This window comes from Aplidium turbinatum, chromosome 2 (assembly GCF_918807975.1).
Source record: "Aplidium turbinatum chromosome 2, kaAplTurb1.1, whole genome shotgun sequence".
NCBI classification, from domain to species: Eukaryota; Metazoa; Chordata; class Ascidiacea; order Aplousobranchia; family Polyclinidae; genus Aplidium; species Aplidium turbinatum.
In genome coordinates, this window is record NC_137473.1 from 4738892 (window position 1) to 4760618 (window position 21727).

The window sequence follows — 21727 nt, forward strand, 5'->3', positions numbered from 1 at the left end:
GCAGTTTTATTGTATATATTGTACATGTACAATTCCATCATAGGCCTACAACTCAGGGATGACTTGTGGTAAAAGCCGACGCTTTGTTAAAATTTTTTCATAACAGTAGTAGCTGTGTTGGCAAACAAACTTAAACTCTCCATCTCACTGTCAGCGCTTTTTGTTAAAAATAAACATCAAAACGACGCAAAAAACAACAAAACAGATTTTATTTGGAAGTGAATGTCATTCCATAGATTACGTCAGACACAAAATGCTGGAAAATACAAGCTTCCATTGCGTGATTTTTCCAGCAAAGAAAAATCGTCTTTTTACGTTGGTTTTACGTCTTTAGACGTTTAGTTGATGTAAAATAGACGGATTTCAATAGCTGAAACTATTTTGCATGAGAAAGAACCCAGGCAGCAAATCAGTAATTTTTTTACATTGATTCAACATCTGTAGACGTTGAATCAATGTAAAAAACTACTGATTGCTGCTGGGAAGTTTAATCTGAGTTCGTAGAAAAGTTCTACATCGACTGCTTTATTCTTATATGTTGCGACAAACTTATTCTTTACATAACGGGAAGACACAGCCATGCGAGAAGCCTAACCTGTTGATGTCATAGTGAGACATGTATCAATTAAACATCAACCAATTAAACAATGTATCAATTAAACAATGTATCAATTAAACATCATTTTTTATGCTAGTACAATTTATGTTCGCAGTGCTTTTGCCTCAAGAGAGTATTGGAGACGTAAGTACTTTTGTTTGTATTAGTTCAAAGAAAAACATGAAAAACTAATTTCAATGAAATGTCACATTTTGAAACATTAAACATTGCAGACATATCCAAACTGGGCACCCCTGAATATGCATTGGTTTGGAGGGCACCTCCCACCACAGCGTCTGTCTAGGAAGATTGGATCTTCTGCAATTCACAAAATAATTATTTATTGCTTTTTTTACAATTTACACCACAAAATGATATTGGTACATGTAACGTTTATATAAGCACATTCAGATCATTCGATCGGCCACCCCCACTAGTGGGGAACAAACCGACGATGGATTATGATGATGATGATGATTCAGGTACTATTTTTATAAAATTACATTCAGCTTTATCTGAAGTGAAGATGCACTAGCAAGTGCGAAATATATTTTCTGTTTAACATCTACTGACAACTGATCCCCTGTCCATTCTTTTTCAACATATTTCAAGAATTTCCCATAAACTGTCAAGCTTTTTTTTGAAATTTTGTTGCTGACTGAATTTGCTTTAAAAAAAAAAACTTATGTTATTAAATAAAGCTGCAAAAAAAGGAAAGAAAAAATAACTAAAGAAAATGCGAAAGATGAATAAAATCATTCTAATTTTGTTTACTCCAACAGCAAAGTACAAAAACATAAAGCAACCAGAAGGCTATTTTTTTAGCACTAACCAAGGTGTTTATTCAAAGTATGCACAGTACAAGTTAAATGAAAAAATGTAAGTTATTGTTGATTCTTCTTCAACTTATCGGATGCTATGACGATTAGTATTCCCAGAACAAATTAACATTGAAAAAACTCAGAAACATAAATTGTGGTAATTGAAATCAAATGACATTAGTATTAAAACCACAAAATTATAATTTATTCTAGATTTCTATAATTTAATTTCTTTTTTTTCCAATTCTGAGTTTTTCTAAAAGTATTGTGGCCGTACCAGCAACTTAACTTGAACTATTTCGGTTTCAAGCACATTTTAACGTTTGCGGATTGTGACTTCTAGACTTCTATGTTGGCATGTGTTGTTTTTGCTGTGATGATCAGAAATCAAGACAAACTGACTTGAAAGTATAACGTAAAATTTAACAAAAAAGCTTATTGGAATACGAGTGATAGCTAAAAGAAATCCAAGTTTTTATATCTCTTGGACGTTTTCACAAAGAGACTGTTTCAATAGCTCCAAACAAGCTAACAGGAGCACTATGAGCGTTACTCACCGTCACAATTAACTCCTGTATATCCCTGATCACACAGGCAGTACAATTGTCCAGTTATGTCAGGGGTGCACCTGCCATTGACGCATTCTCCGCATTCATTAGGTGGGCCTCCACCTAAACCAACTGAAATATAAACATGTATTTAGTATAAAAAGGTTGAATAACCTTACAAAAAACTAAGCTCTCTTAAAAGTGTCGCGACGGATTAGAAACACTGCATTGCAAAGTTCCTCGATCTGTATGTCCCAGACAATGCTTTATTCATACATGCTTTTTAATGAACATGTCACCATATCGATACAATACAAACTATGCCCCTGAGAGCTGTACATGATGATAGGGATAAAATATAATTTGTCCAGTTACAAGGTTTTGTAAAACAGAAAGCTTCCAACAAAAATTTTAATTTTATGTTCAATTTTCTCCTTCCTTTACGTTACGTAATACTTCAGATTGTTGGAAATGGTTCAGATTGTTGATTAGGCCTTATAACGTCAGCGCAATTTAATTTAAGACTTATAGGGGCACTTGGAATCACACACATTTATAAGACTGAAGATGAAGATAATTTCGTTTTTGAAACGTTTGCTAAACATGGATTTAGTACTTTGCATTTTAAGCTCTTTACTTTTTGATAAGATTAACCAGTCGTTTCACCTACTTAGCTCCCATTGTTCTAATTTGTGGTACCGTGTCACAGTATGTGTAGCCTAACATTGCAATGGTATTACTCTAGTGGTATCTCACCACCTTGTGGGCAGTCGTTGACATATACACATTCCTCAGTGTTTCCTCTTTGGAGCAGGAGGAGGCCATCTGGACATCTGCATCCCACTCTGCATGGCTCCCTGCATCCTCGACGATCGGTCAAACGATTCTCACAAGTAACCACGCATCGTACACAGAACGTGTCGTAGATCTGTCCTCCTGAACATTGACCAGGACCGGGCCTTCGAGTGGGGAAAGGCCTTTGGGTTGGGGAAGGACGTCCTTTTGTAAGCAAACAATTGTCTAAGTTTATGTGTTGTTACAACTAACTTTCATAAAATGTTGTAACTGTGAAAATTTAATAACTAATATACAGACCATAAAGGATGTACAGCCTACTGAGCATAGTTTATTATTATGTTTTATGATTTATTTCCCTAAATCACATTTCATGAGCTCGCAATTAAACATTTTTTGTAATGTTTTAAAGTTTTACGATATTCTGATGGGGTTTAATGCTAACTCGAGATGAAATGACGGCGAAAAGAAAACAAATTGATGTTTTTATGCAGCAAGCTATTTGTCAATATTCAAAAAAACGATAGGAAATACAATTATGCAGTATAATCTATTGCTCACTTTTTATTTCTTTAAGATCCAGACAAAAATTTGCATTTATATCTTTGTACAATGTACAGTATAAAGCTTAAATTTTCCATACAACGCATGAAATAACATTCACATGAATGCTGTTGCATGTGATGATAATTACAACTAGTCCGTCTATTTGTTTGGGAGAAAGACAGCGTTGCTCTGGTTAAGCCTATTTTAAAGTATTCAATATACATAAATCCTTAGTAAACAATAAATGTACTTAAAACTACAAAAGGTGCTCAATGCCAAGAAAAAAGCCAAGCAGAGCAAATTAGCCTATATCAAATATAGTTATTACTTTCAAATAACCTCTTTGTCTACAACCTGTTTGCCCTAACTGGGATCATCAGAAGGTACTTATTCAAATTATTAATTAAATCTTTAGTATAGGGTAGCTCATAGAATTCACTAGGTGCAAAATATTTTTCTTCGTCATGGCGTGACTGCAACTAATTTTGATATGATCTTTTATAAACATGGCGCTCTATCAAAACCTGTTGCAAGTTATATTTTTTTATATCGGTTACTTAAAGTTCCATGACTACATTAATTATGTAAAGTCGCTGCTAACTGCCATTAAGAAAACTTCTTATCCTATCCAACCATTGATCCATATTTTAATTACTATAACGTGTTTATTTATCAATAACTAACGATAACGATCAATAACGTATTTATCAATAACTAATTCACTCGAGCAATACATCAAATCATCAACTAACCGAAGCCGGGACACCGTTCTGCGCGTATGCAATCATCTCCGTAAAGAACAAGCCCATCCGGACATCTACATCCTTGTCTGCAAGGCTCAGTGCACGCCCGTGGGTCGAACGCAAGGGTTTCACAGGTCCTTTCACAACGGACACACTGCCGGTCGTAGATTTGATTTCCATAGCATCTTGGTTCTTCTGGCCTTGTAGGGAAGGTTTGAGTTGGCCTTGGACGAGTTGGCCTTGGACGAGTGGGTCGTGGACGAGTTGGCCTTGGACGGGTTGGCACAGCTGAAACGAAGAAAGGAGGTGATTACTATTTTGTAGACCAAAACGTTGACCAAGTAAGAAAAAGAGTTTCCATTTAAACGTTTTCAACATCTTTGAAACTGCTCTTTATCTTTTGTATTGCTTTTCTCATTTTTTAAAGATAAAATAATTAATCTTTATATGCATTCACAATAGAACTACCAAAAAAAAATTATCAGAAAGCAAGAACCTGCTCATGTTCCAATCTAAATACTTCATTTTGCAAAAAATACGCTTTTGTAAACCAACATTTGCATAAAATCACCTTCAGCATACACCCAGATAGCCAAATCGTGTGGCCCAGGTATTCACAGAGTAGGTCAAATTGATACCCAGTCTGGTGAGGATTTGCACCAGATAAGGGATTGTCTCGGAAAAGATTAATAACAAGAGTCTCACCTCCAGGGCATTGGTCTGGCCGGACACATCTATTGGTATCTTCATTCAGATATTCACCACGGTTGCAATGGCAACCCTGTCTGCATGGAGCTCGACATTGATCAGGTGTAAATGTGAATCTTTCACCACAAGTGTATATGCAGGTAATGCAGTCGGCGTACACTTGATTCTGTGGGCATCTTCCTGATCCTGGTATTCCAGTAGGACTAGGGGGTACATAACGTGTTGTAGGGGGGACATAACGTGTTGTAGGGGGGACATAACGTGTGGTAGGGGGGATATAACGTGTGGTAGGGGGAACATAACGCGTCGTTGGGGGTACATAACGGGTTGTTGGAGGACGTTGGCAACGGGATCGTCTCACACACACCCCGTCTCGGTTGATGAAATAATCTCGAGGACACGCACAACCTCGTCTGCACTGGAGGGTACACGGTGGGGGGTTATTTCTTTGTGAACAAGGGACGTCACAACTTGCACAGTCGACATACACCCGATTACCACGGCAAGCTGTAAAAAATAGAAAAATAATAATAATAATTTTGATAGACTTGCATACGTAATAGAGGCTGACACAGTCCTGGTCAATAAATTTGACAGTGAAGTTTTTACCTGTTGAAGTCTTGTTGTCTGTAAATTATTCTATCTGTTAGGCGCAGGTGAACATTTGAATACTTAATATGTGTAATACACATCGCGAGTTGAAGCAGCGCTGCCTGACCACAATGCTTCTTTATTCACAAATTTACAACGTATATGCATAATTTCCACCTCTTTACCTGGTCTTGAAATAGTCGGGGCAGGTCTAGTAGTTCTTGGACCTTCACAGCGGTCTCCAGTGACGCAGTTCCCATCAGCGTTGAGATAGTAATTGTTTGGACATGAGCACCCAGGACGGCATCGATCACTGCAAGCAGGTGGGTTGATTCTTTCACTGCATAGAAGATCGCAGCGGGCACACATGGAGTAAACCCTCCCTCCGGGACAAACTAAAAAAGATTAAAAAGATACAGTAAGTTCACTTTCAAGAAATTGAAGAAAAGTGAAAATTTTAAACAAAGGCACGGAAATATTTCAGTCCCGAGATGAAGACGCTCTAGAGTGGTGTTTACATCTTAAACCATACAATGTAGTGAATTTTTTCAAAGATTTAGGATGAGGTTTTTCTTCTGAGGAAAATCCGGTATTGTTTACATGCATTCGAGCTGTCTAGTTTAAATCCTTTTTTCGATTTCGTATGAAGAGTTGTGAAAAAATGTTTAAAGTAAAAGATAAAAGTAAAACGGAATTTAAAAGTGGGCAATTACTTACTTCCGTCTCCTCCGTCAGTTGTTGGATTTGGTTCTACAAGTCCGCATCTCTCCTCTGGAACGCAAAATCCTGCATTATTGACAAAGTATCCCTGGGCACATCCACATCCTCTTCGGCAAGGTAGGTCATCACATCCAATACCGTCCCTTTGGGAGCAAGGAATGTCGCACGTGAAACACTCGGTAAAGACTCTTCCTCCTGGACAACCTGTTAGAAAATTATTCCATCAGAATTTAAGGAATACTCGTTTGAACTTTTATTGTTGTTTGAGGCAGGGACGTAATCATAGAAGGCCGTGGGGAAACAACCTTCTTAAAAACAAATGATTTTTGGAGCTATTACAGCGTTTTAATGACATTGAATTACGTGTTGATTGACGTTTTATAAATTTTTGGTTGCATTAAGTAGCTATATTTTTAAACAAATTTTTTATTTAAAATATTAAAATGTTTTCAAACACCAACGGTTGTTTTTGCTCTCCTAAAATTTTATTTTTAGCTTCGTCGCTGGTTTGAGGCCCCTGTGATTCAAATTAAACACGGGTTAAAAGGTTGAAAATCCTTTGTTTCGATACGAAATTCCTTGTCTTGTTTAAGTTGTTTTCTTTGAAGTTTAGTTTTTAGTGAAATAATTTGTTCAAAAATAAAAGCAGCTCCGCTTCGTTGTCAACAAAACAAAAACAAACGTTTTAGAATTATTCAAAATTGCAGTGTCAACTGAACGGTCTTGAGCCAATATTTTTTGAAGACCAATCAATTTTATTCATACAGGTTGACGAGTATTGAAAAACAAACAGAGAAAAATGTATCATACAGTTGAACTAATAAAGAAAAGATGTGTAATTATGTCAGAAATGTTGATAAAAGATTTTTTCCTTTTTGCTGACCGGTGATGAATGTTTGACGGATCGGTTTCTTTCCCCAGCAAGGTAGCTACCGATCTCGACAATAGAAGGATTAACAAACTGTAAAGTCCTTATACCCGAATCTGTGTCGATTTTTAAAACTTTGAGAGAATCTAACCCAAAAAAACAATTCTGACTTGTAGCTCAGCTTTGGGCGTCTTCACAAACAAGCATTTGCCTTTTAGTAGCCAGCTGCATTTCTAAACAATTGAAGAAAACAGATCACCAAGGGTGGATGTTTTTCAGTTTTTAGTGCTTTGATTACAGTGTTGCACCTGCAAAGTTGATAAACTGCACGACTCTACGTGGAAAAACATCTCAAGCTTCGAAGCGAGATAAAGTCTATGAACTGTGTTCTATTGGCGACATCACAATGCGGTTGTTGCGTGTGAGTGGTGGTGCGGTATACTGGGCGGAAATGGCATGCCTTGTCCTGCGGCTAAATTAATAGCCTGTTAATAACCCAGCAAGACGACTTTTCAGTTTTGCGTGTATTCCATACAAAATAACGTTCTATCAATGCAAAAAAAGCTTTGTAGAAGCAAAGGTTTATCACTCCTGTCTAGGAGTGACTTCAGGGCAAACGAACTGCTCTATCTTGATGTTACGTCGCGAAAAGGCACGAAAAGCACTAGTGCTGCCATTCAGTCGCAAGTGCGACCCGAGACGGAAAGATTCTCCATCGCTATTGTCTTTGCGTATGCGTTTAGTCCTGCGCTAAACTAGAAACATCATCCTACTGATGCACGATTGCCAAAATTAACCAAATTAATAACAATAAAATTAATACTAACTATCCGATATTAATCAAATTAATAACAATAATAAAACAAAGTTAATTGGAGTTGCGATAATTATAATAGTTTCAATAAAAAGTAAAAATGTAAACCTGACTTTTAAGCTTAATAAAACCTTTTAAATATTTGATTGTGATCTGGTTGAACTGGAGGGCCAAAAACGAAATGGCTGCTCAATATCGCTACAGCAAAGTCATCGCTGCTCCTTCAAGAGTAGTAAAAGGGCACCATACCCCTTCGACTGAAAAAAGGTTTGTACGAAAAAAATTGAGATCACTCAAATAGCTGACAACCGTCAAACTTACAAGACACACTTTCAATCGGTTGGTCCGTATCAGAAATGTGTCTTAGGGAAGCAATCGCCTCCCTAAATTAAATCTTACCTCTTTAAAAAATGTGTTTTAATACTATTACAACGTTATAATGACATTACATTATATTTTAAATACCATTTCATAAATATTTGGCTGAATTCAGTCTCTAAGCTTTCAAATAAACTTTTTTTTCAAACATTATTTGTCTCCTTCAAATTGTCTTTGTGGCTACGTCACTGTTCTGAATTACCTACTTTAACGACAGCATGGCAACCACAACTCTTGGCTTATGCCGATTGATCACTTTGCTGGAGGTGCATTGCACAAAGCTCACTGCTTGCAGTTTGAGCACTTTTGCGGGAGTAGGCCTACCATTTTTGGAACTTGGGTTCCACAAATGGGAAAACGTCACACGGAGGTATATATCTCCGTGGCCATACACAGTGTACCTACTGCACTAAAAAAGCCAAAAGGCCGAAACGGTGTGCCACTGTCTGCAGTTATTTGTTATATATATAATACTGTACACAGTACATACGACACCTGCGTGTTGAAAAGCAAACTTAGAGGTATTTACTACGCCTTCAGCATTACAAATGGCATGTACATTTTATGCCAAACACAGCTGATGCAGATCATGATTGGTTGTACAAAAATCGAACTACTGTACTCGACACAAGGAAATAAAAATCGTTTGGGGTTGTTTTAACTTTGACACAGATTATTATCTATGATTATTTTATTTATTGTCATTTCACTTTTGACATGTTTTGAAAAACTCGTCTCCAAGTTAACTTGTATGCTACTTTCTAGGCTCAGCTCCATTGTACAATGTAGTGCATATTAGGTTCGTTAATGATAATGTATATCAGTTAATAATAAAACAATGAAAACTATTAATACTACAAAAAGTGCTCAATGCCAAGCAAAAAAGCAAAGCAGAGCGAATTAAATCAAATATAGTTATTGCTATCTGAAGCTTTTACAAATTGTTTCACCTAACGGATCATCAGAAGGTCTGAAAAAACATGCAAACAGTAAAGAATCAATAATTCTGAAATTATTTTTAGAATTATCGATTCTTTACTGTTTGCATGTTTTTTCAGACCTTCTGATGATCCGTTAGGTGAAACAATTTGTAAAGGCTTCAGATAGTAATAACTATATTTCAGTTAATAATAATGTATTTTAGGTTACAGAACAAAATACAATTAAAGTGTATTGGGGATGCACAGTTTTTGTTTTTGTAACCATAGAAGATAAACTTTAGAAGGCCAAAATTTTTTTAATGAGCAAAAAAAGTACAAGGAAATGTTATTTTTTAAAAACAAGTTTTTTAAGGGGGTGAAATAAAAGTTTTGCAAACTTTTACCTTTCCATATAGCCCCCAAAAAGAGCGTGTTGTCCGCAAAAGTTTTTAAAATTGAACAATCATGATATTTATTAGTAATAATAATTTTTAGAATTTTTTATTTTATGTCCCATTTCTACAATTCCAGAGGTGTGATTTCCTATATGTTCCACTATATTCTACAGTGTGTTTCAAGAAACATCTGACTCGGATGAGGATTAGACTGACAAAAATATGAACAAAACACCCGTCTCAATCACTGTAAGTATTAAGTTGATGAGTTTTAATGTTACTTTGCTGCTGCTTGCAAAGCAAAATCTAAAAAGAATAAGTCATTTAATTTTTTTCACTCTCCCTCTCTCCCTCTTTCCCCTTTGTCTTTTTTTATCTCTCTCCCCCCCCTCCCTTCTCTCACTATCTTTTTCACTCACTCTCTTCTACTGGTCTACAAAACGCATTATTTTTCACAATAGCTGTAACTGTAGCCTCATTGCTAACGAAGTTACGAAAGATTGAAACGAAATAGCGCAAAATGACAACTTTGTTCCTTGAATCTAAACAAAAACTTTCTTTACCTCGTCCCGGTCGAAATAAATTGGTGAAAAGGGCATATCGTTGAAACTGTGGGTCATTTGCATCCAGTGGAGGAATTGAAAACAAGTTGAAGTTACGAATGTCATCAAGAATGGAATTTGAAGATTGATCAAGAGATGTAAGGGGAGAAGGTAATAAAGGAGGAACACTTTCTCCAGAAAGGCATTCTTGGAAAAACACGGTTGGTATAAAGACAAACAAATACAGCTCCATTCGAAACATTTTATCTTTACTCTGTCTAGTAACTGAATGTGACAACACAATAGGTACAGCTTCTTTTTGTTCAATTGAACAGAAAAACTTCGCTGTTTACAAGAACTTTGTAAATAAATATTAAGATTAACTACTGTATATATGACCGAAGGGCAGTATGAACACATATGCAAACAACTGGTTAGAACTACGAAACAAACTAAAGGGACAATGGTGGCAACGTTGATTGCTAATCTTGAGATGAGGGGTTCACCTTTAGCAGAAAACATCAAAACAAATGTGAAACAAATAAGATGCTGATTGCTTTACACTCTTTTTTTAGCTAATGCGTCTTTAAAACATCACTAAACGTTAATGTAAAATGCATCACTAAAGAAAATCCATAAGGAGTTGCTAAAATTTTATGCAGTGTTGCTGAGGTGCCAGAGAAGGTGTTAGAGTCATTATGTAGGTTGATAAAAATCGTGATGTTTTGCCCATATGGGCAAAGAAAATAGAAGCAGAAAAAGGGAATCAATCAATCAGTCAATCAAGTTTATTCTTCATCCAGCAGACACAACGTAAACATGAGCCATTACAAAATTAATAATTAACGATTGCTACTGAATTAAAATAGTCAAAAATAAACAAAACACAAGATATTTGAACGGGTTCTAAAGTAGTTCAGTTTTTACGTTTTTAGTAACTTTTTAGTATTCATTTTGCCTTTCCGTTGGTTTTATAACCTTCCTGTACCACGTCATAGCCTTACGTCACTTGATTTTACAACCTCACTACCTCACTCCCTTCAAACATCTGATAAAACTTGTCTTTTAAAAAAATATCTGTTAACTGCACAGTGAAGCAGCACAGATAATGCGCCACTTCGTTTTGATTTGTAAAACTGGAAAACAATTTATTAATAAATGTTGCTGCTTGCGTTACTATCTGCTGTATTACTTAAAGATTTTAATGCTTTTTATTTTGCAAACAAAAATTGCAGCAAAAGCAAATTGTGTATGAAACTCATAACGTTCTGCACAGAAATAATCAAACAAAAACTCAAAATCCTGGTAGGCTAGTTATATCATTAACCAATCAATATATTATGCAGTAGAATTCAACTTTCCTAAGTTCTGACATGCAACCATCTTGAAAATGCCATCAGGATGGCTGAGACCAAAAAAGCCATTTGTGTAGTATATTGTTATATCATTAATATGATATAACTAAACATCTAATTTGATTTGTTAGAGTTTGGACATTACAGCAAACAGTACGAGAGAAATATACGAAAAATTACATTGTTTCATTTTGATCTGATTAGTAGTGATTGTCCACGTTTGATGCTTTTTCTTTGAGTTGAGACGGTGCGGAAAGAACGGTAGAAAGTCAATCAGCAACTTGTCAATACTCGATTAGTGAGATTTCAGAAAGATCGAAGCAAAAACTTTCGAAAGCTTCAGACAAAAATGCTACTTTTCGAAATTAAAGAAATCATTATTGTTGTTCTAAATGAAGTAATGATTTTCTACCTAAAGTTTACGCGTCTTCAAGGGGTCCCTAAAAAGGTTTTAAGGGTGTCGGCGCTAAACTGTAATTTGTTTAGAAACTTTTATTCTCGGACTAAAAAAATCTTTCTAAAACCTTAATCTTGACAATTTCACATACTTGCGGAGGTTTCGAAAAAAGCCTAACCGACGTAGCCGAGCCTAACCGACGTAGGCTCGGTTACCGAGATGGGCAGAATTAAGTTTCTGCTTGTTGAAGTGTAACTTCAAATTTGTGAATTACTGCAACCACGAAGTGCCACTGTGCATTGCTGAGGCGCACACCCCGAAAGTCGAACAAGCGATGCTTGATCTTGTTGCTCCCTTCTTCATGCAGTTGGGCGCTTAATCTTTTTTCTTTTTGTATCCAGGCTTACGCCCGGTAGTCGAAGCTTTAGATTAAGTTCACAGAAAGGCAAGGAAACCAATCTTTGTGTCAACTTGCAGGCATGCCTTTAAGTGTCCTGCCAAAGACACATCCCATCATTGCTCATGAGCGGTGTCGAACCAACTCATTTGAGCTATCATTTTGGCTATCACCACTCATTTGAGCTATCGGGGTGGACATTAATCACCAAGTTTGTATGAAGTTAGCAAAATTTTCACACACATGTCAGCAGTAGAACAAATAAACTGCTGCTGGATAGAAAGCAGGCTGGCTACTCAAAAGTTTGGGTAATGGTCCGGATCATTTAATTCTATAGAAAGGTATAATTTACGACAAAACTACAAAATAAACGTAAAGTTTAATAGGAATTCTAGAATCCCTGAGTTTAATTATTGTCAAAATACATTCCGACAATCTTTTTCCTGAAAGCCATTTTAAAGTTTGCATAAACAATTTCAAAGCAAAGGGACACCATTTCAACTTTATGTTTATGTTTTAAAACATGTTCTAAGCTTGTTTACTCTAAGATATTTTATTACGTAAAACAATCTTGAACGCCAAAACTTATCATGTCATTTTAACGTCATTTTTTGTTGAAACAAAGTATAACAATACAGGTTAACACCAGGATTGCAATAGAAACAGTTGTGGTAATGCTCTTCAGAATACCTACGTGTACTCAACTGTACTTTTCAAAAACACGTATTGACTGTGACTCGTCAAAGGTTTATTACCACGTCTAAACAAAGGTGGGCAGTAACTATAGTTACAAAAGTAACTTTGGGTCTAAATACTACAACCGAACCAGCACAGAGAAAAGTAGCCATTAACTTTGCCAGTTGCTAAACTCGTTTTATGTGGAAGAATTAATAAAGCAACAATAATTTTATTATATTTATCAACTATTTTATAATCTTACGCAAAATGAACTGTTAATTTTAGCTTCATTTTTCTTATAAACCAGCCATATTCTAAAATGATTTATTTTGAAATATATGCATTTAAACTTTTATTGATTTTTTGTTAAATTGTTGAAAGGAGTGTTTAGGATTTTTTATAGCAGCCTGCTCTAGATTTTCGAAATGATGTTGAAATGGAAATGATCTTAACCCTTGTTTAATCCCTTTTGCATTGCACATTGTCACCTACAGTACTGTATTATAAAGCATACTACATTTTAGGAGTTCAAGCTGCATTTTAGTGGTTTGCATGTAACTGGTTGAAAGTCTTTTTTAAGTTTCAGTTAAGAATTTATGACTGGGTAAGGTCGCTAAGCTTAAAATTACGATGGTCAGATAAGATTGTTATCGCCAGTTTGACGCAACAAATGCGAATAATTTCGTAATGTTCTTCTCTTGCTACAATTGAAAATGGCCAAATTTGGTCAGAAATAAAAACGAGCTGAACTAAATTTAATATCAAAAAGTTTCACAGAACATAGTTTGCGCTTGCATTCTTTGTAGGGAAAGTAGCAAGGGTGTAAAGCAAGGATCTCAAACTGAAATTGCTCTGAGGGCCCAATGGACACTTGTAAATTAACCAGAGGGCCATAATATGCAATAAGAAGTTTATAAACAAAATAACACAGTTAAAACGCAATAAAAAAGATGGTAAGAACGTTAGATTGCAAGAAAGAGATGGAAAAACACTGTAAGAACGCAAACGAAAAAGAAAAACTTAAAAAAGAGCGCAAACAAAACGACGGACCTGGAAAGTCAAAATCTTGCAATCCACTTTCAAACAGGGCGAAAAAACTAAACCCTTGAAGAACTTACTCTTACGAACAAATGCCAAGGAGACTATTGCAATAACCACACAATGAATGAACAGGCAATGTGATTGTGATGTAAATACGAGTTTCTTAAACGCAATAAAAAGGCGCGACAGTAGAGCCAAATAGTCGTGCAAAGGTTGACGAACATTTTCTGATTTTTTTGAGCAATTTTAAAGTGCATTTTACCTTTCTATTTCTGTAGAATAAATAGGTACCGTAAGTTTGCTAATTGCTAATTATTCCAAAGATTAAAAGAGCATCGCGGGCCGCACCAAAAGTCCTCGCGAGCTGCGTGCTTGAGACGCTTGGTGTAAAGCCACTTGTCCCTTCAAGAATGTGATTAAACGTTTTTCTAAGACACAACAACGAACCGACGACCTTTTAAGAAACGATCAAAATATCAAAACTTAGTGACAAAACCAATGATTGAAACTCGCTTGTGTATGAGGAAACCGGGTATATGGGTTAATAATACGACACCTCATGTCTACCAAGCTTTGCCACTTTCAAATACTTACATAACATAACATATTCGTTTCAGCTTATTTTTTCCAAAAAACGCTGCTGCAAAATATTTGTTAGCGAGAAATTCTGTTTTTAAAACTACTTCACATGAATTGCAAGACAGGAGCTTTGTAATTAAGAGCAAAACTGTTAAATTTAGTAACTCATAAAAAGTCATAAAAAGCTTGTCTTACTATATATCAATTCTACACAAAATTTTATGTGGATTAGTAAATAGAGTACCCGCTATCAGCCAAGACCTATACGCGGTTCGATACTCCGTCAAATCACCTCACAGGCCTTATGAAAACTACAATGAATCTCGATCCAGCTTGGCACTCAGCATTGAAGGAATAAACTCAAGCTAACAACATACTTGGCTTTTCTATATAGCCGCACTGCAACTGTCTACCTGATGTTTTTAACTGTTCTGCTTGTCTAACTGTTTTGTCTTATTTCGCGTGCTTTTGCCTGGGTGTCGAACCAGCACCCTTTCGACTAACGTGCAAGGGCTTTGGCCATTTACAAAGTCAACAATAAATTACAGATGATTGTTAATGTATAGGCTAAATGGTTACTAATCAGTAATCACCTAAACCCTTTACAGACTGTTTCAACCTTATTGGAATTTTTTAAAGGTTCTTATTCCAATAGAATAATATTATATCCAAATAGAAACAAGCTGCATGGTTGAGTGGTGAGAACGTCTGTGTGACTATGGAAAGGAAGCCGGTTTGATACCACTCTATAGAGCACGCGGCTGTGTCCCAGCAAAATATTTAATAGCATGCCAAAATAAGGGTATAGCAGCTCACTTGAAAATTGTGTTGCATGTGTGATTGCAATGCACTGTATGTTGTCGTAATGGGCACAACATAAAATATGATTATATTGATTGTTGAGAATATCTGAGGTTAGACACCTAAAACCGATTTAAAACGGTAAAGGCGTTTTGTGCCAAAGGAATATTAGTGTTACGCAGTAGCCTACTCACTAGACCACACTCAGCTTCTTGCCAAACATCCTTCAACAACATTTAAACATCTTTCAATTATTTTGCTCCGCAATTGGAGTTTTCAACTAATGCTGCATATCAGAAGTGCTAAAAGTGCTGACCACTTTGATATTAATAACTGTTTTTTGTTTGTGTACAGCTATGAGCTGCAGTGATTGCGCGGGAACAGCAAAGCCCAATACATGAAAGAAAATAGAATTTAAAACTTGATTTCTTACCTCTTCTGTTATTGAACAAACTGGTGATTATGGCGTATTGTTGAAACGATGGATCCGCTACGTTCAAGGGGGGTATTTGAAAGAGGTTAAAATTCCTGATTGCCGCAAGAAATTCATTCAGATTGGCCCATGGGAGCTGAGCGTTCGATCCCGGAATTGGGCAAACGACAGCCAGAGAAATGCTTAGTATAAATAGCTTATTCATTGTTACTCTACTCTGCAGTGGTCCTACTACCCTACTACGTTCCTATAAGTAAAACGTGAAACTCTGTCTCGTTTAAATACCTGCTATGTGAGTTGGGAAACGAGAAAAAGGAAGAAGCTTTTTCAATTTTTGTTTCACCGTTTCTCGAGCTCTTGCAAAGTTGCCTAGAGGCCAAAATGATATTTGGCATTTTTTGAAGTCCATTAAAAAATCGTTATCAACAATAATAATGATTTGATTATGGGGACCAGTTCATAGCAAATAGTTACAATCTTGAAAAGAGATCTTAAATTATCACGACTTTTTATAAATATAAGTTTACAAGTAATTCGAAAGGCATCTTGACATTAATTTACTTTGCAATAAGTTTGTCTATTTAAAAAAATACCCAACTTTACTAATCCCAAAAAATCCGATTCTTTTCATAAGTTGGAATTTAAAACAACACGACAACAATTTTTAATCAATGTTTTCAATAAACGATTAACCCAAAAAATCCCAAAAAATCCGATTCTTTTCATAACCTCATTAATTTTACAATATTTTCAGTCAAAACATTTTGACGACATTTGTTTTGACAGTAGACATTTGTTTTCGCGTTTTGCAAAACTTATAAACACTAATCTTGCTCCATCGATAGCCACAGAAGATATTATTTTACCACGTTTTAAACTCTACACCAGATTTTATTATTGTCATTAAATTCCATGATGCTACCGCCTACGTGGTGTATGTTGAATATATACACAATGCACAAATGCACATATATCAACATGTTTGGTAAAAACAATCTGTTCTATTAACTGCTGAACATTGGACCTCAGATGCAAAGTTGTGCACCCCTGCTTCTCACGGTTTTGTTACCCCTGTTAATTTACGTGCTAGTATATCGCTTTTGTATCTGGTACTTTTTTTTGTCGCAGACAGGTTAATGACAATCCATGAAAATACAGCAGTATGAGGTTCCGAAACCTTGTAAAATAATCTCCAAAGTAAGATACTGCGCGTGCGCAAATTACTTTTTTACAACTTGAAAATTTGATCTATACTGCCGTAGGTGGAATAATTTTACATGCAAAGTAGACAGCGTCTAATGACAATATTACTTTGTAAGTGTATATTGGAAAGTCTGGGAATTTTTGGTTATAAGTTTAAAGTTTCATTTGCAAAATTTTCTTTTCATTTGTTCCGGCTCGTTAGCAAAGAGCAAGTTGAATTGGACATGTTCAGTGGCGTACGCAGGATTTTCTCAAGGGGGGGCCATTGAGAGTAGCGTAGCCAAGAATTTTGAAAGGGAGAGTTTCGACGACCGGCGGGCGAAGCCCGACGGCATTTTCGCTTAAGACGATACCCAGCGGCGGGGGTCTGGGGGGCCTCCCCCAAAAAAATTTGAAAAATTACTTTGAATTTGGTGCATTCTGAGAGCATTTTCAACAAAAATGTGGGTATGAATATTCCTGTAAAATGGTGCTGTCAGGTGGCATAGCAAAAGGATAAGATCATGTTTTCTTCGGCATTTTTCGGAAATAAAGCTAAGTCTCTATGTTTTCTTGTTGTTAATTCCTGGCTGAGATGTTTGGTATTGGCAAAACTCGCTCTTTTAATGCAGTTTTGTTTAAAATTAGGCAAGTTTTTTTTAGACTGAAACGATCATTCCCAATCAAGCATAAAGAGACTGAAAGCATCATTCTCGATATTGTGGAAACAACAAGTGAAGGATGAGTTTAAAAAAGTCGGACTGAAGGAGGAAGATGCAAGGGACAGGGTGAAATGGAGAAAAGGGATTAAGACAATTGCTGCGCGGAAACAATCGGCCACCCCCACTAGTGGGGAACAAACCGACGATGGATTATGATGATGATGATGTGACGTCACACGCGTGCCAAAGTGGGGTTGTAACCCCCAAGGCCCAACCCCTCCCCACCCCCCTTGGCTATGCCACTGGCCATTGATATCCCTAGTTTAGACTTTATCCATTTCTCTCTCACTAATCACTATAATAGGCTTACAGAACACTATGCTACATTGGCATACCTGGGGTGGGGTAGGGGATTGGGCTATGTATTTCGTATTGGCTTAGTCTATAAAACAACATTGTTACAGTAATTGCTTTGACAGAGCAATGCAAAACATATTAAATGCCTTAATCTACGATCTACGTCGTTAACTACTAAAACATTTTTAAGGGGGGGGGGGGCATGGCCCAATGCCCCCCCCCCTGCGTACGCCACTGGACATGTTACATTACACTAAGTATGTCAAAGTCACACTGAAAAGAGCTCATAAAGCTGATGTCATACAAAACAGTAATATTGTGACACCGGAAATAACTTTTATTTGTAAAAGCAAAATTCTTTGTATTCAGTTGCAGGAAATTGTAACGTTCACAGTAAGAGTTTTAAATTTTTAACACTAAGTTGTTAGTTATTGGATAGGCTATTATACTGTATGTAATTATTAAAATCCTTTCGGAAATTATTGAATATCTACTTTACAAAGTTATTATTGTGATTGTTGCCATGATAACTACATGAAAAACAAACAAAACCAAATTTAACTCATAAAAACTGAACTTTCTTGTTTGTTTGATTGATCGCAGGAATCTTTATCTTCGGACTAAAAAAACTCCATGGAGAACTTAATCTTGGTAGTTTCGCGTATCTACTTGTAAAGGCTTTGAACCACTCGCGCAGGCCCGGTCACCAACATAAACAGAGTGAAGTTTCAGTTTCTTATTGAGGTTTTCTTGCAAACTATTTCATTTATTCTGTGTGACTAAATGAAAGCTGTCCTTGACATGTGTTGCTCAAAAGCACACCCGAAGGTAGAATTATTTTTGTCTTGGTTCTGCCTTTCTCAGTGCCTTTTCTGGGCGACGTTGCTTCAATTTCGAGTGTTTTGCTTCCGGCGGTGCTTAATATCATTAGAAGCTCTGATGATGAGTGGATAAGCATACTTTGACATGGTATATAAAGCGTATAGCTGGTATGGAAGAGACCTAGATATGTAATCAAAAGAGATTATATTTCTACTTTTACGTCAACCGAAAACGAGTTTAGCCACGCCTGCTGTAAATATAAAATTAGTTTTTAAAAACCTTGTCTAGTTAGTTACTGTTGCTTCAATAAAGAAGATTTTTTTTGTGATAAAGTATTTTGCAGATGTTCACTAACATTTAGGCCATTTTATCTTTCGTAACATTGTATTAGATATGCCTGAGTACCACACCATTGGATAATCTCTCCATTCTTGCTGGCATCCAATCTGCTAAGCTTTGTCATAAAGAAGCCACTCTGTCTCTTGGTCGACGGGCACTGGAACCCAATCATCTTCTTCACTCCAAGGTCTTTGCTCCTTTAAACGAGCACCTCCGTCGTCTGAAATCAAGGCACCCATTTGTGCCAGCCGCTCAACTTAGCTGATGGACAAGTCAAGTACCACCAAACTCCATTCGTTCATCCCCGACGCCGACATTCGTCCCATCGGCCTGATACCAAAAAGACAGGCGTGGGTGCGCCTCAACCGTCTTCGCACGGGCGTCGGACTTGTCCACTCAACCATGCACCAATGGGGAATAGCCTCTTTCTCCTCCTGTGAATATGGTGCCAAGGAACAGACCCCAGACCACATTATCAGTGACTGTACCATCTTCAAGCCACCTAACTGAGTGGAATGTCTACGCATCTTGGATGATGCAACCAAAGACTGGCTGCTCTCTAGTAGATTTTCAGTTTAGTCCGGGAACACGGTGGTAAATGCATCGACCCTCGGCCTTAGAGGCTCATACGACGAAGAAGAAGATATTATAGAACAGCTGATCAATCACACCGTCTTTTAGTTTGCCTGTTGCCTTGAGAGTCATACTGAGTAAGCAAAGAGAGGTTAGAGGACACTTTTCAAAAAAAAAACATTTATAAAAAGAATGGTAGACAGATTTGTTTAAACTTTCCTGCTAATGTAATTTTTCTAGCTTGAAGGGGTTCTCTTCATCAAGAACGTCTTTTCTGTAACTTTCAGAAGAAAAATACCTGAAAGACCTTGAAAATCTATAGGCTACCATTGTATCAATGAAGATATGGACGCAGAGAGACAATAAAATGGAAGCGCTTAAAGTAAAGCATTATGAGAATGAAAGATTTGCACTGATGATGTTTTCTTGTTAGTTCTAAATTTGCACAGATGATGTTTTCTTGTTGTTTCTAAAGTTGTATGTTTATTTTTGTTTCTACGTAGATACGACAGAAAGAGAACGAAATTGTGCAAAAAACGTGCAAAAATAAATTAGGTGAATCAGCAACGAGGTTGAAATTATCTTCCTTCATCACACAATGAACTTTCCTTCTATATACTGGTGTGGTACAATAATTTAGTTTGTCCGATAAGTTATTTTTATTTTGCACCTGCCCATTATTTAATAAACGTTTCTAGCCAGGTGCAGCCAACAGGCTTTCTTACGTACATTTCAGTGCGTAACTAGAAATTTGTGAACGGGAAAGGTTCACCATTTATATCTAAGCATAATCACTGGTCAAAGACTGGATGCTCTCTAGTGCCCTTGACAGTAGCGTTGACAGGAGGTCCAGGGGGGTACTTTTGAGTCCTGGCGTGGGATAATTTTAAGACCGGGAGCCTTTTCAAGGGGCCCGGGAATTTAAACAAACCACCGAAAATTCTTTGGATATTTACTGTAGTGGATATATACTGTAGTGCGTTATTCTTTGGATATGCAGTAGCCTATACACTGTAGTGCGTTATTCTTAAAGGTGTCTTGATTTAGGGCCGAAGATATCATTGGTAAGGGTCCGAAATATCCTCTAAACATCCTTGGCTTTTGCTAGGCCTAACATGAATCGAAGAATCATCGTCAATTATGGGATGACATAAACAGACCCTTATCATAAAAAATACAAAATGGGAAGACATTTTAAGCTAAATCAGTTGAAGACCTAAGTCGAAGAACTACAGTACTAGTTGAAGAAGTCCAAAATACGACTTGTGAGATGAAGCAAGTTAAAGTTCTTTCATCGTTGTTCAATCTTTTATTTTTATGCAAACACCAGCGTGTTGTAGCAAAATAAAGTTCTTTTTTAAATGAAATTTTGATCTGGAACATGCATTGACCATCATAGGCTACAATATATTTTTGGTGAGAGCTCCATTTCCACAAAATGTGACTTAGGCTTAATCGCTCCATGTTATAGCAAAAGAGAAGAGGCGCAGTTTTGTCATGCGCTCTTCAGAGAGAGATCTTACCAAGGTGCTGCTTTCTCGAAAATACCAACCACAAACAACCAAAATTAGTGAAGGAAATAATGATGTAGCCTACTACTTCGCATGGTGCAACCACTGCAAATTGAAAGTCTGAATTAACAACAATGAGATTTAATAAAATAAACATGCAACTTGAAATAAAAAATCTTGACCCCAAGTAAAACAAAATATTATATCAAAGATTCAACAATTGTACGTTAATATTACATTTTGATTCATCAGAATATGGTATGCAATTGTTTGTATGATATGTTTGTATGCAAATTAGAAAAAAAAATCAATAGGCTACTATCCAAAGCAAGTTTTGTCACAACAAATCTAGTCAAATGGAAGACGTCTTTACCACTGAAACTACAAACTTTCTGAAATGAGTGCTTATTTGTCGAATATTTCATGCTTTGTATAAAAAATAAAATGATGGTAGCCTATACAATCGGAGTCGAATCGTTTCCAAATGTAGACTATTTCGCTTCGTTTAAACACAATGCATTGTCGTATGAGGTTAACTATGACCTTTCACCACTAACATTCAGGTTAAAACATTCGTTTGACGACCTTCTCTCTAAGTTGTTGTTTTTTCTGC

General features: G+C 36.5%; 1 protein-coding gene across 2 annotated transcripts; it reads right to left on the reverse strand.

Annotated features, from left to right (window-relative positions):
* Window positions 1-190: 190 nt before the first annotated feature.
* On the reverse strand, window positions 191-15903 carry LOC145764950 (zonadhesin-like). 2 transcript variants are annotated; one of them, XM_082576660.1, is made up of 8 exons: window positions 15669-15903; window positions 6068-6274; window positions 5536-5745; window positions 4757-5266; window positions 4061-4339; window positions 2727-2966; window positions 1977-2099; window positions 191-916 (listed from the first exon to the last, which is right to left on the reverse strand). In XM_082576660.1, the coding sequence occupies exons 1-8, from the start codon at window positions 15871-15873 to the stop codon at window positions 819-821; spliced, it is 1872 nt and encodes a 623-aa protein (XP_082432786.1). In that variant the 5' UTR covers window positions 15874-15903; the 3' UTR covers window positions 191-818. The 2 variants fall into 2 exon arrangements, with proteins under 2 accessions (XP_082432786.1, XP_082432785.1); XM_082576659.1 differs by having other exon boundaries at window positions 2724-2966.
* Between the last annotated feature and the right edge of the window lie 5824 nt (window positions 15904-21727).

What these genes read in the sequence shown, in the direction of transcription:
- LOC145764950 (XM_082576659.1), bottom strand. Translation starts at nt 15,873, where the DNA reads ATGAATAAGCTATTTATACTAAGCATTTCTCTGGCTGTCGTTTGCCCA. An exon ending in TTTGTTCAATAACAGAAGAG is followed by an intron (nt 6,275 to 15,668) that starts GTAAGAAATCAA and finishes ATTTTCTAACAG; the next exon opens with GTTGTCCAGGAGGAAGAGTC. An exon ending in TACAGGAGTTAATTGTGACG is followed by an intron (nt 917 to 1,976) that starts GTGAGTAACGCT and finishes TGTGAATTGCAG; the next exon opens with AAGATCCAATCTTCCTAGAC.